This window comes from Scyliorhinus torazame, chromosome 10, assembly GCF_047496885.1.
Source record: "Scyliorhinus torazame isolate Kashiwa2021f chromosome 10, sScyTor2.1, whole genome shotgun sequence".
In the NCBI taxonomy this organism is placed as follows: domain Eukaryota; kingdom Metazoa; phylum Chordata; class Chondrichthyes; order Carcharhiniformes; family Scyliorhinidae; genus Scyliorhinus; species Scyliorhinus torazame.
In genome coordinates, this window is record NC_092716.1 from 7,100,067 (window position 1) to 7,113,597 (window position 13,531).

At 71.4% G+C, this 13,531-nt stretch overlaps 1 protein-coding gene across 1 annotated transcript in view; it reads right to left on the reverse strand.

Annotated features, from left to right (window-relative positions):
• LOC140384787 (glucose-6-phosphate isomerase-like) overlaps positions 1 to 13,531 on the reverse strand; it is a 72,574-nt gene that overhangs the window by 23,837 nt on the left and 35,206 nt on the right. The window contains 2 exon segments of the mRNA XM_072466779.1: positions 457 to 582; positions 2,014 to 2,067. Coding sequence (XP_072322880.1) covers positions 457 to 582; positions 2,014 to 2,067 — 180 coding nt within the window.

Below are 13,531 nucleotides of genomic sequence, written 5' to 3' on the forward strand. Positions count from 1 at the left end.
TAAGGGATCTTGTTATTAAATTGGAACAGTTTAAGGGGGAAATTTATTAAGGGTTATACATAGAGTGCTGTAGCTGTGTGGGGTTTTTATATTGGTAGTTGATAAAAATGCTTACTGTGTATGTTTATAAAAATGTTAACTAAATTCATAGAATAAACTTTGTTTCTGATGAAAAGTGCTTAAGACCTCTGTTGAATAACACCTGAAAGCCAGGCCCGTATTCTCATTGTAACCAAAATCTATAAACAGAGTAGGTCAGGTGAACTCCATGATATACTTTGGAGTTTTCTAAACCCTGGCCCACAACAAGAGAGAGGGGAGAGGAGGGATCGGAGGGGAGAGAGGGGAGAGAAGGAGGGGAGGGGAGGGGAGAGAGGGGGGAGAGAGGGTGAGGGAGAGGGAGGGGGGGGGGGGAGGAGGGGGGGAATAAAACCAATCTCAATCCAACGAAAAGGCCTTGGTTTCAATATCAGAGGCACAAAGGACAGTATTGTTGAGTGTAATGGACGAGTGATACATACCCACGTGTAGAGCGATGGACAGGCCGATGGCTGACCAGAGAGAGTAACGTCCCCCAACCCACTGTGGGCAACAGAGGGCCAAAGGTTAGAGACCACGATATCTGCACATGGCGCATATCCACCTGCCCCATCCACCTTCCCTCTCTCCCATCTTGCCCCTCACTCCCCCTCAGCCAACCCCCCTCCCTCCACCTTATCTCCCTCCTTTCCTCGCTTCAGCGTCACTCCCCTCCCTTTCCACCTCACCCCACCCCATTCCCCCATGCCACCACTTCCCCCTCATCTCACCCCCTACACCCCTCACTTCCGCCCCCTCCCCCCTCAGCTCCCCCTCCCATCTGCCCTCTTCCCCCTCGCCCTGCCCCCTCCCCAATCTGCCCACCCCCTCCCCCGTCTGCCCCCCACTCTGCCCTCATCCCATCCCCTTCCCCGCACCCCCCCCCTTCCCGACTCCGCTCCTTCCCCCTAACTCCCTCTTCCACCCGACCTGCCTGACCCCACCCAGCAGCCGAGGATAAGGGGGACTGTGGGTGAGGGACTGCGAGACTGGAATGCCGAATGTAATCCAATCATCAGAACAGACCCGGCACCGTCCCTGCCTCCAGCTCAGTGACCTTAAATCCCTGCACCTTTAACCTTTCAGCAAAGGTCAGAGACTTAAATAACCGTCACTTGGAGTAATCTGACACCAATTGCCGGCACTCCCAGCTGTCCCCTCCCCCCCAGCTGTCCTCCGCCCCTCCCCCCCAGCTGTCCCCCAGCCTCCCCCTCCCCCCAGCTGTCCCCCACCCCCCCAGCTGTCCCCCACCCCCCCAGCTGTCCCCCACCCCCCCCCCCCCTCCTGCTCCACCACAAGCCAGGCAGAATTCTGTCTTTGGCATCAACATCAATAATATTCAGCCCTCCCCACGACTGGATTCACAAACCTGGCGGAATCCGTGACCAGAGGCGGCAAATTAATGTTGTGGGAAAGGACGCCGGACATCACTGTCTATTAACAGCCCCCCCCCCCCCCCCCGCCCCTGCGGTTCCTACCACCTGGACAGATTGGACAGGACGGGAAAGCCGAGAGTTAACTTGATACAGGTCTTTCAAATAAGGAAAGTTTTGATTGGGTGGACCTGGAAAAGGTATTTCCACTTGTGTTGGTGGAGGCCAGGACAAGGGGTAATAAAGAGAAGACACGAATAAATCCGCCCGGAAAACCGGGATCAATGTCTTTAACCTGAGATTGGAGAGAATGTGGAACTCACTCCCGCGGAAGTGGTCGGCTGTTCAACATAAATGCAGCTCGCGGGAGGGGAAGCTCGATGGGAAGCTCGATGGGATAGCAGGAGATGCTGATCGGATGAGATGGAGAGAAAGGAGATTTGTGGAGAGTATAAACACCAACAGATGTGTGAGGCTGAGCGGCCGCTTCGGTGTTGCTAATTCTCTAACCCCATCCAGAAACAAGCTGGGAGCGGGGATGACCTGCTTCCCAAGTACTTACATCCCAGAATCCAAACATGTTGTTGGGATCGATTCCGAAAGCTTCTACTTTCTCCTGTAGACAGTCAGAGGGAAAAGGTTCAATTCAAAACAGCCAGCATGGAATACACATGTTGGAGGGAGGGGGAGGGGAGGGTGGAAGGGGGGTGGAGAGATAGAGAGAGAGAGCGAGGGAGACGGAGAGAAACAGAGAGAATCCATATGGTGTAGGTACACCCACAGTGTTAGAGAGAGAGTTCTAGAGATTGGGGGAGCGGCGCACTGCCAGAGGGCTGGACGCTGGGGGGAGCGGCACACTGCCAGAGGGCTGGATGCTGGGGGGAGCGGCACACTGCCAGAGGGCTGGACGCTGGGGGGAGCGGCGCACTGCCAGAGGGCTGGATGCTGGGGGGAGCGGCACACTGCCAGAGGGCTGGACGCTGGGGGGGGGAGCGGCGCACTGCCAGAGGGCTGGATGCTGGGGAGAGCGGCGCACTGCCAGAGGGCTGGACGCTGGGTGGAGCGGCGCACTGCCAGAGGGCTGGACGCTGAGGGGAGCGGCACACTGCCAGAGGGCTGGACGCTGGGGGGAGCGGCACACTGCCAGAGGGCTGGACGCTGGGGGGAGCGGCACACTGCCAGAGGGCTGGACGCTGGGGGGGGGAGCGGCGCACTGCCAGAGGGCTGGATGCTGGGGAGAGCGGCGCACTGCCAGAGGGCTGGACGCTGGGTGGAGCGGCGCACTGCCAGAGGGCTGGACGCAGAGCGGCGCACTGCCAGAGGGCTGGACGCTGGGTGGAGCGGCGCACTGCCAGAGGGCTGGACGCAGAGCGGCGCACTGCCAGAGGGCTGGATGCTGGGGGGAGCGGCGCACTGCCAGAGGGGCTGGAAGCTGGGGGGAAGTGGCGCACTGCCAGAGGGCTGGACACTGGGGGGGAGCAGCGCACTGCCAGAGGGCTGGATGCTGGGGGGAGCGGCGCACTGCCAGAGGGCTGGAAGCTGGGGGGAAGTGGCGCACTGCCAGAGGGCTGGACACTGGGGGGGGAGCAGCGCACTGCCAGAGGGCTGGATGCTGGGGGGGAGCAGCGCACTGCCAGAGGGCTGGATGCTGGGGGGAGCGGCGCACTGCCAGAGGGCTGGATTCTGGGGGGAGCGGCGCACTGCCAGAGGGCTGGACACTGGGGGGGAGCAGCGCACTGCCAGAGGGCTGGATGCTGGGGGGAGCGGCGCACTGCCAGAGGGCTGGATGCTGGGGAGAGCGGCGCACTGCCAGACGGCTGGATGCGGGAGCGGCGCACTGCCAGGGTGCTGGATGCTGGCGGGAGCGGCGCACTGCCAGAGGGCTGGAAGCTGGGGGGAAGTGGCGCACTGCCAGAGGGCTGGACACTGGGGGGGAGCAGCGCACTGCCAGAGGGGCTGGACACTGGGGGGGAGCGGCGCACTGCCAGAGGGCTGGACACTGGGGGGAGCGGCGCACTGCCAGAGGGCTGGACACTGGGGGGGGCGGCGCACTGCCAGAGGGCTGGACACTGGGGGGGGCGGTGCACTGCCAGAGGGCTGGACGCTGGGGGGGAGCAGCGCACTGCCAGAGGCTGGACACTGGGGGCGGCGCCATGCCAGAGGGCTGGACGCTGGGGGGGGGGGGGGGAAGAGTGGCGCACTGCCAGAGGGCTGGACGCTGGGGGGGAGCGGCACACTGCCATGAGGGCTGGACGCTGGGGGGGGGAGCGGCGCACTGCCAGAGGGCTGGACGCTGGGGGGGAGCGGCACACTGCCAGAGGGCTGGACGCTGGGGGGGGGAGCGGCGCACTGCCAGAGGGCTGGATGCTGGGGGAGAGCGGCCGCACTGCCAGAGGGCTGGACACTGGGGGGGAGCAGCGCACTGCCAGAGGGCTGGACACTGGGGGGGAGCAGCGCACTGCCAGAGGGCTGGGACACTGGGGGGGAGCAGCGCACTGCCAGAGGGCTGGACACTGGGGGGGAGCAGCGCACTGCCAGAGGGCTGGACACTGGGGGGGGAGCAGCGCACTGCCAGAGGGCTGGACACTGGGGGGGGAGCAGCGCACTGCCAGAGGCTGGACACTGGGGGGGAGCAGCGCACTGCCAGAGGGCTGGACACTGGGGGGGAGCGGCGCACTGCCAGAGGGCTGGACACTGGGGGGGCGGCGCACTGCCAGAGGGCTGGACACTGGGGGGGGGGGGCGGTGCACTGCCAGAAGGCTGGACGCTGGGGGGAGCAAGCGCACTGCCAGAGGGCTGGACGCTGAGGGGAGCGGCACACTGCCAGAGGGCTGGACGCTGAGGGGAGCGGCACACTGCCTAGAGGGCTGACGCTGGGGGGGGGGAGCGGCGCACTGCCAGAGGGCTGGACGCTGGGGGGAGCGGCACACTCCCCAGAGGGCTGGACGCTGAGGGGAGCGGCACACTGCCAGAGGGCTGGACGCTGGGGGGGAGCGGCACACTGCCAGAGGGCTGGACGCTGGGGGGGGAGCGGCGCACTGCCAGAGGGCTGGACGCAGAGCGGCGCACTGCCAGAGGGCTGGATGCTGGGGAGAGCGGCGCACTGCCAGAGGGCTGGACGCTGAGGGGAGCGGCACACTGCCAGAGGGCTGGATGCTGGGGAGAGGCGGCGCACTGCCAGAGGGCTGGACGCTGGGTGGAGCGGCGCACTGCCAGAGGGCTGGACGCAGAGCGGCGCACTGCCAGAGGGCTGGATGCTGGGGAGAGCGGCGCACTGCCAGAGGGCTGGATGCTGGGGAGAGCGGCGCACTGCCAGAGGGCTGGATGCTGGGGAGAGCGGCGCACTGCCAGAGGGCCGGATGCTGGGGGGAGCGGCGCACTGCCAGAGGGCTGGACGCTGGGTGGAGCGGCGCACTGCCAGAGGGCTGGACGCAGAGCGGCGCACTGCCAGAGGGCTGGACGCTGGGTGGAGCGGCGCACTGCCAGAGGGCTGGACGACCAGAGCGGCGCACTGCCAGAGGGCTGGATGCTCGGGGGGAGCGGCGCACTGCCAGAGGGCTGGAAGCTGGGGGGAAGTGGCGCACTGCCAGAGGGCTGGACACTGGGGGGGGCGGCGCACTGCCAGAGGGCTGGACACTGGGGGGGGGAGCGGCGCACTGCCAGAGGGCTGGATGCTGGGGAGAGCGGCGCACTGCCAGAGGGCTGGACACTGGGGGGGAGCGGCGCACTGCCAGAGGGCTGGACACTGGGGGGGGCGGCGCACTGCCAGAGGGCTGGACACTGGGGGGGGGGGGGGCGGTGCACTGCCAGAAGGCTGGACGCTGGGGGGAGCAGCGCACTGCCAGAGGGCTGGACGCTGAGGGGAGCGGCACACTGCCAGAGGGCTGGACGCTGAGGGGAGCGGCACACTGCCAGAGGGCTGGACGCTGGGGGGGGGAGCGGCGCACTGCCAGAGGGCTGGACGCTGGGGGGAGCGGCACACTCCCAGAGGGCTGGATGCTGAGGGGAGCGGCACACTGCCAGAGGGCTGGACGCTGGGGGGAGCGGCACACTGCCAGAGGGCTGGACGCTGGGGGGGGAGCGGCGCACTGCCAGAGGGCTGGACGCAGAGCGGCGCACTGCCAGAGGGCTGGATGCTGGGGAGAGCGGCGCACTGCCAGAGGGCTGGACGCTGAGGGGAGCGGCACACTGCCAGAGGGCTGGATGCTGGGGAGAGCGGCGCACTGCCAGAGGGCTGGACGCTGGGTGGAGCGGCGCACTGCCAGAGGGCTGGACGCAGAGCGGCGCACTGCCAGAGGGCTGGATGCTGGGGAGAGCGGCGCACTGCCAGAGGGCTGGATGCTGGGGAGAGCGGCGCACTGCCAGAGGGCTGGATGCTGGGTGAGAGCGGCGCACTGCCAGAGGGCCGGATGCTGGGGGGGGAGCGGCGCACTGCCAGAGGGCTGGAAGCTAGGGGGAAGTGGCGCACTGCCAGAGGGCTGGACACTGGGGGGGAGCAGCGCACTGCCAGAGGGCTGGACACTGGGGGGGAGCAGCGCACTGCCAGAGGGCTGGATGCTGGGGGGAGCGGCGCACTGCCAGAGGGCAGGATGCTGGGGGGGAGCGGCGCACTGCCAGAGGGCTGGATGCTGGGGGGAGCGGCGCACTGCCAGAGGGCTGGAAGCTGGGGGGAAGTGGCGCACTGCCAGAGGGCTGGACACTGGGGGGGAGCGGCGCACTGCCAGAGGGCTGGACACTGGGGGGAGCGGGCGCACTGCCAGGGGTGCTGGATGCTGGCGGGAGCGGCGCACTGCCAGAGGGCAGGACGCTGGCGGGGAGCGGCGCACTGCCAGAGGGCAGGACGCTGGGGGGAGCGGCGCACTGCCAGAGGGCTGGACGCTGGGGGGAGCGGCGCACTGCCAGAGGGCTGGACACTGGGGGGGAGCGGCGCACTGCAGGGTGCTGGATGCTGGCGGGAGCGGCGCACTGCCAGAGGGCTGGACGCTGGGGGAGCGGCGCACTGCCAGAGGGCTGGATGCTGGGGGGAGGGGGTGCGGCGCACTGCCAGAGGGCTGGATACTGGGGGGAGCGGCGCACTGCCAGAGGGCTGGACACTGGGGGGAGCGGCGCACTGCCAGAGGGCTGGACACTGGGGGGAGCGGCGCACTGCCAGAGGGCTGGAATCTGGGGGGGGGGGGGGGTGGTAGTGGCGCACTGCCAGAGAGATGGACGCTGGAGGGGGAGCGGCGCACTGCCAGGGGGCTGGATGCTGGGGGGAGCGGCGCACTGCCAGGGGGATGGTCGCTGGAGGGGGGGGGGGGGGGGGGGGGGGGGGGGGAGTGGTGCACTGCCAGGGGGTTGGACGCTGGAGGGAGCGGCACACTGCAGAGGGCTGGACGCTGGGGGGGCGCAGCGCACTGCCAGAGGGCTGGACGCTGGGGGGAGTGGCGCACTGCCAGAGGGCTGGACACTGGGGGGAGCGGCGCACTGCCAGAGGGCTGGACACTGGGGGGGGAGCGGCGCACTGCCAGAGGGCTTGGACGCTGGGGGGGGGGGGGGGTGGGGGGGGGGGGGAGTGGCGCACTGCCAGAGGGCTGGACGCTGGGGGGAGCGGCGGCGCACTGCGAGGGGGCTGGACGCTGGGGGGAGCGGCGCACTGCCAGAGGGCTGGACGCTGTGGGGGGGGGGGGGGGGGTGAGTGGCGCACTGCCAGAGGGATGGACGCTGGGGGGGGGGGAAGTGGCACACTGCCAGAGGGCTGGACGCTGGGGGGAGCGGCGCACTGCCAGAGGGCTGGACGCTGGGGGGAGCGGCGCACTGCCAGAGGGCTGGACACTGGGGGAGCGGCGCACTGCCAGAGGGCTGGACGCTGGGGGGAGCAGAGCACTGCCAGAGGGCTGGACGCTGGGGGAGCGGCGCACTGCAGAGGGCTGGATGCTGGGGGGAGCGGCGCACTGCCAGAAGGCTGGAAGCTGGGGGGAGCGGCGCACTGCCAGAGGGCTGGACGCTGGGGGGAGCGGCGCACTGCCAGAGGGCTGGACACTGGGGGGGGCGGTGCATTGCCAGAAGGCTGGCGCTGGGGGGAGCGGCGCACTGCCAGAGGGCTGGATGCTGGGGGGGGGGAGCGGCACACTGCCAGGGGGCTGGACGCTGGGGGGGGGGGGGAGCGGCACACTGCCAGAGGCCTGGACGCTGGGGGGAGCGGCGCACTGCCAGAGGGCTGGACGCTGGGGGGAGCGGCGCACTGCCAGAAGGCTGGACGCTGGGGGGAGCGGCGCACTGCCAGAGGGCTGGACGCTGGGGGGGAGCAGCGCACTGCCAGAGGGCTGGACGCTGGGGGAAGTGGCGCACATCCAGGGGGGCTGGACGCAGGGGGGCAGCGGCGCACTGCCAGAGGGCTGGATGCTGGGGGGAGCGGCGCACTGCCAGAGGGATGGTCGCTGGAGAGGGGGGGGGGGGGGGGGGGGGGGAGTGGTGCACTGCCAGGGGGTTGGACGCTGGGTGGGCGCCCTGCAGAGGGCTGGAGGGAGCGGCACACTGCCAGAGGGCTGGATGCTTGGGGGGGGAGCAGCGCACTGCCAGAGGGGCTGGACGCTGGGGGGAGTGGCGCACTGCCAGAGGGCTGGACACTGGGGGGGAGCGGCGCACTGCCAGAGGGCTGGACGCTGGGGGGGGGGGGGGGGGGGGGGAGTGGCGCACTGCCAGAGGGCTGGACGCAGGGGGCAGCGGCGCACTGCCAGAGGGCTGGATGCTGGGGGGGAGCGGCGCACTGCCAGAGGGATGGTCGCTGGAGGGGGAGGGGGGGTGGGGGGGGGGGGGGAGTGGTGCACTGCCAGGGGGTTGGACGCTGGGGGGCGGCGCCCTGCCAGAGGGCTGGAGGGAGCGGCGCACTGCCAGAGGGCTGGACGCTGGGGGGAGCGGCGCACTGCCAGAGGGCTGGACACTGGGGGGAGCGGCGCCTGCCAGAGGGCTGGACGCTGGGGGGGGCCGCGCACTGCCAGAGGGGCTGGACACTGGGAGGAGCGGTGCACTGCCAGAGGGCTGGAGGGAGCGGCGCACTGCCAGAGGGCTGGACGCTAGGGGGGAGCGGCGCACTGCCAGAGGGCTGGACACTGGGGGGAGCGGCGCCTGCCAGAGGGCTGGACGCTGGGGGGAGCGGCGCACTGCCAGAGGGCTGGATGCTGGGGGAGCGGTGCACTGCCAGAGGGCTGGGACGCTGGGGGGAGCGGCGCACTGCCAGAGGCTGGGACACTGGGAGGAGCGGCGCACTGCCAGAGGGGCTGGACACTGGGAGGAGCGGCGCACTGCCAGAGGGCTGGACACTGGGGGGAGCGACGCACTGCCAGAGGGCTGGACACTGGGGGGAGCGACGCACTGCCAGAGTGCTGGACACTGGGGGGAGCGACGCACTGCCAGAGGGCCGGATGCTGCGGGGGGGGGGGGGGGAGGGGCGCACATCCAGAGGGCTGGTCGCTGGGGGGTAGTGGCGCACTGCCAGGGGGCTGGACGCAGGGGGCAGCGGCGCACTGCCAGAGGGTGGATGCTGGGGGGAGCGGCGCACTGCCAGAGGGATGGTCGCTGGAGGGGGGGGGGGGGGGGGGGAGTGGCGCACATCCAGAGGGCTGGTCGCTGGGGGGTAGTGGCGCACTGCCAGGGGGCTGGACGCTGGGGGCGGCGCCCTGCCAGAGGGCTGGATGCTGGAGGGAGCGGCACACTGCCAGAGGGCTGGACGCTGGGGGGGAGCAGCGCACTGCCAGAGGGCTGGACGCTGGGGGGAGTGGCGCACTGCCAGAGGGCTGGACACTGGGGGGAGCGGCGCACTGCCAGAGGGCTGGACACTGGGGGGGGGAGCGGCGCACTGCCAGAGGGCTGGACGCTGGGGGGGGGGGGGGGGGAGTGGCAGCACTGCCAGAGGGCTGGACGCTGGGGGGGAGCGGCGGCGCACTGCAAGAGGGCTGGACGCTGGGGGGAGCGGCGCACTGCCAGAGGGCTGGACGCTGTGGGGGGGGGGGGGGGGTGAGTGGCGCACTGCCAGAGGGATGGACGCTGGGGGGGGGGGGGGGGGGGGGGGGGTGGCGCACTGCCAGAGGGCTGGACGCTGGGGGGAGCGGCGCACTGCCAGAGGGCTGGACGCTGGGGGGAGCAGCGGCACTGCCAGAGGGCTGGACACTGGGGGGGGCAGCGCACTGCCAGAGGGCTGGACACTGGGGGGGGCGGTTGCACTGCCAGAGGGCTGGACACTGGGGGCGGCGCCATGCCAGAGGGCTGGACGCTGGGGGGAGTGGCGCACTGCCAGAGGGCTGGACGCTGGAGGGGGAGCGGCGCACTGCCAGAGGGCTGGACGCTGGGGGGAGCGGCGCACTGCCAGAGGGTTGGACGCTGGGGGGGAGCGGCGCACTGCCAGAGGGCTGGACGCTGGGGGGGAGCGGCGCACTGCCAGAGGGCTGGACGCTGGGGGGAGCGGCGCACTGACAGAGGGCTGGACACTGGGAGGAGCGGCGCACTGCCAGAGGGCTGGACACTGGGGGAAGCGGCGCACTGCCAGAGGGCTGGACACTGGGGGGAAGCGGCGCACTGCCAGAGGGCTGGACACTGGGGGGAGCGACGCACTGCCAGAGGGCTGGATGCTGGGGGGGTGGGGGGGGGTGGGGGGGGGGGAGTGGCGCACATCCAGAGGGCTGGTCGCTGGGGGGTAGTGGCGCACTGCCAGGGGGCTGGACGCAGGGGGCAGCGGCGCACTGCCAGAGGGCTGGATGCTGGGGGGAGCGGCGCACTGCCAGAGGGGATGGTCGCTGGGGGGGGGGGGGGGGGGGGGGGGGGGGGAGTGGTGCACTGCCAGGGGGTTGGACGCTGGGGGCGGCGCCCTGCCAGAGGGCTGGAGGGAGCGGCACACTGCCAGAGGGCTGGACGCTGGGGGGGGAGCAGCGCACTGCCAGAGGGCTGGACGCTGGGGGGAGTGGCGCACTGCCAGAGGGCTGGACGCTGGGGGGGTGGGGGGGGGGGGGGGTGGCGCACTGCCAGAGGGCTGGACGCAGGGGGCAGCGGCGCACTGCCAGAGGGCTGGATGCTGGGGGGAGCGGCGCACTGCCAGAGGGGATGGTCGCTGGAGGGGGGGGGGGGGGGGGGGGGGGAGTGGTGCACTGCCAGGGGGTTGGACGCTGGGGGCGGCGCCCTGCCAGAGGGCTGGAGGGAGCGGCGCACTGCCAGAGGGCTGGACGCTGGGGGGAGCGGCGCACTGCCAGAGGGCTGGACACTGGGGGGAGCGGCGCCTGCCAGAGGGCTGGACGCTGGGAGGAGCGGTGCACTGCCAGAGGGCTGGAGGGGAGCGGCGCACTGCCAGAGGGCTGGACGCTGGGGGGGGAGCGGCGCACTGCCAGAGGGCTGGACACTGGGGGGAGCGGCGCCTGCCAGAGGGCTGGACGCTGGGGGGAGCGGCGCACTGCCAGAGGGCTGGATGCTGGGGGAGCGGTGCACTGCCAGAGGGCTGGACGCTGGGGGGAGCGGCGGGATGCTGGGGGAGCGGGTGCACTGCCAGAGGGCTGGACGCTGGGGGGGAGCGGGCGCACTGCCAGAGGGCTGGACACTGGGAGGAGCGGCGCACTGCCAGAGGGCTGGACACTGGGAGGAGCGGCGCACTGCCAGAGGGCTGGACACTGGGAGGAGCGGCGCACTGCCAGAGGGCTGGACACTGGGGGGAGCGACGCACTGCCAGAGGGCTGGACACTGGGGGGAGCGACGCACTGCCAGAGTGCTGGACACTGGGGGGAGCGGCGCACTGCCAGAGGGCTGGATGCTGGGGGGAGCGGCGCACTGCCAGAGGGATGGTCGCTGGAGGGGGAGGGGGGGGAGTGGTGCACTGCCAGGGGGTTGGACGCTGGGGGCGGCGCCCTGCCAGAGGGCTGGAGGGAGCGGCACACTGCCAGAGGGCTGGACGCTGGGGGGGAGCAGCGCACTGCCAGAGGGCTGGACGCTGGGGGGGAGTGGCGCACTGCCAGAGGGCTGGACGCTGGGGGGGTGGGGGGGGAGTGGCGCACTGCCAGAGGGCTGGACGCAGGGGGCAGCGGCGCACTGCCAGAGGGCTGGATGCTGGGGGGAGCGGCGCACTGCCAGAGGGATGGTCGCTGGAGGGGGGGGGTGGGGGGGGGGGGGGGGGAGTGGTGCACTGCCAGGGGGTTGGACGCTGGGGGGCGGCGCCCTGCCAGAGGGCTGGAGGGAGCGGCGCACTGCCAGAGGGCTGGACGCTGGGGGGGAGCGGCGCACTGCCAGAGGGCTGGACGCTGGGGGGGAGCGGGCGCCTGCCAGAGGGCTGGACGCTGGGGGGAGCGGCGCACTGCCAGAGGGCTGGACACTGGGAGGAGCGGTGCACTGCCAGAGGGCTGGAGGGAGCGGTGCACTGCCAGAGGGCTGGACGCTGGGGGGAGCGGCGCACTGCCAGAGGGCTGGATACTGGGGGGGAGCGGCGCCTGCCAGAGGGCTGGACGCTGGGGGGAGCGGCGCACTGCCAGAGGGCTGGACGCTGGGGGAGCGGTGCACTGCCAGAGGGCTGGACGCTGGGGGGAGCGGCGCACTGCCAGAGGGCTGGACACTGGGAGGAGCGGCGCACTGCCAGAGGGCTGGACACTGGGAGGAGCGGCGCACTGCCAGAGGGCTGGACACTGGGAGGAGCGGCGCACTGCCAGAGGGCTGGACACTGGGAGGAGCGGCGCACTGCCAGAGGGCTGGACACTGGGAGGAGCGGCGCACTGCCAGAGGGCTGGACACTGGGGGGGAGCGACGCACTGCCAGAGGGCTGGACACTGGGGGGAGCGACACACTGCCAGAGGGCTGGACACTGGGGGGAGCGACGCACTGCCAGAGTGCTGGACACTGGGGGGAGCGGCGCACTGCCAGAGGGCTGGATGCTGGGGGGAGCGGCGCACTGCCAGAGGGATGGTCGCTGGAGGGAGAGGGGGGGGGGGGGGGGGGGGAGTGGTGCACTGCCAGGGGGTTGGACGCTGGGGGCGGCGCCCTGCCAGAGGGCTGGAGGGAGCGGCACACTGCCAGAGGGGCTGGACGCTGGGGGGGGGTGGGGGGGGGAGTGGCGCACTGCCAGAGGGCTGGACGCAGGGGGCAGCGGCGCACTGATGAGGGCTGGATGCTGGGGGGAGCGGCGCACTGCCAGAGGGATGGTCGCTGGAGGGGGGGGGGGGGGGGGGGGGGGGGAGTGGTGCACTGCCAGGGGGTTGGACGCTGGGGGCGGCGCCCTGCCAGAGGGCTGGAGGGAGCGGCGCACTGCCAGAGGGCTGGACGCTGGGGGGAGCGGCGCACTGCCAGAGGGCTGGACGCTGGGGGGGAGCAGCGCACTGCCAGAGGGCTGGACACTGGGGGGGGGCGGTGCACTGCCAGAGGGCTGGACACTGGGGGCGGCGCCATGCCAGAGGGCTGGACGCTGGGGGGGAGTGGCGCACTGCCAGAGGGCTGGACGCTGGAGGGGGAGCGGCGCACTGCCAGAGGGCTGGACGGAGCGGCGCACTGCCAGAGGGTTGGACGCTGGGGGGAGCGGCGCACTGCCAGAGGGCTGGACGCTGGGGGGGAGCGGCGCACTGCCAGAGGGCTGGACGCTGGGGGAGCGGCGCCCTGACAGAGGGCTGGACACTGGGAGGAAGCGGCGCACTGCCAGAGGGCTGGACACTGGGGGAAGCGGCGCCCTGACAGAGGGCTGGACGCTGGGGGGAGCGGCGCACTGCCAGAGGGCTGGACGCTGGGGGGAGCGGCGCCCTGACAGAGGGCTGGACACTGGGAGGAGCGGCGCACTGCCAGAGGGCTGGACACTGGGGGAAGCGGCGCACTGCCAGAGGGCTGGACACTGGGGGAAGCGGCGCACTGCCAGAGGGCTGGACACTGGGGGGGAGCGACGCACTGCCAGAGGGCTGGATGCTGGGGGGGGGGGGGGGGGGGGAGAGTGGCGCACATCCAGAGGGCTGGTCGCTGGGGGGGTAGTGGCGCACTGCCAGGGGGCTGGACGCAGGGGGCAGCGGCGCACTGCCAGAGGGCTGGATGCTGGGGGGAGCGGCGCACTGCCAGAGGGCTGGTCGCTGGAGGGGGGGGGGGGGGGGGCGGGG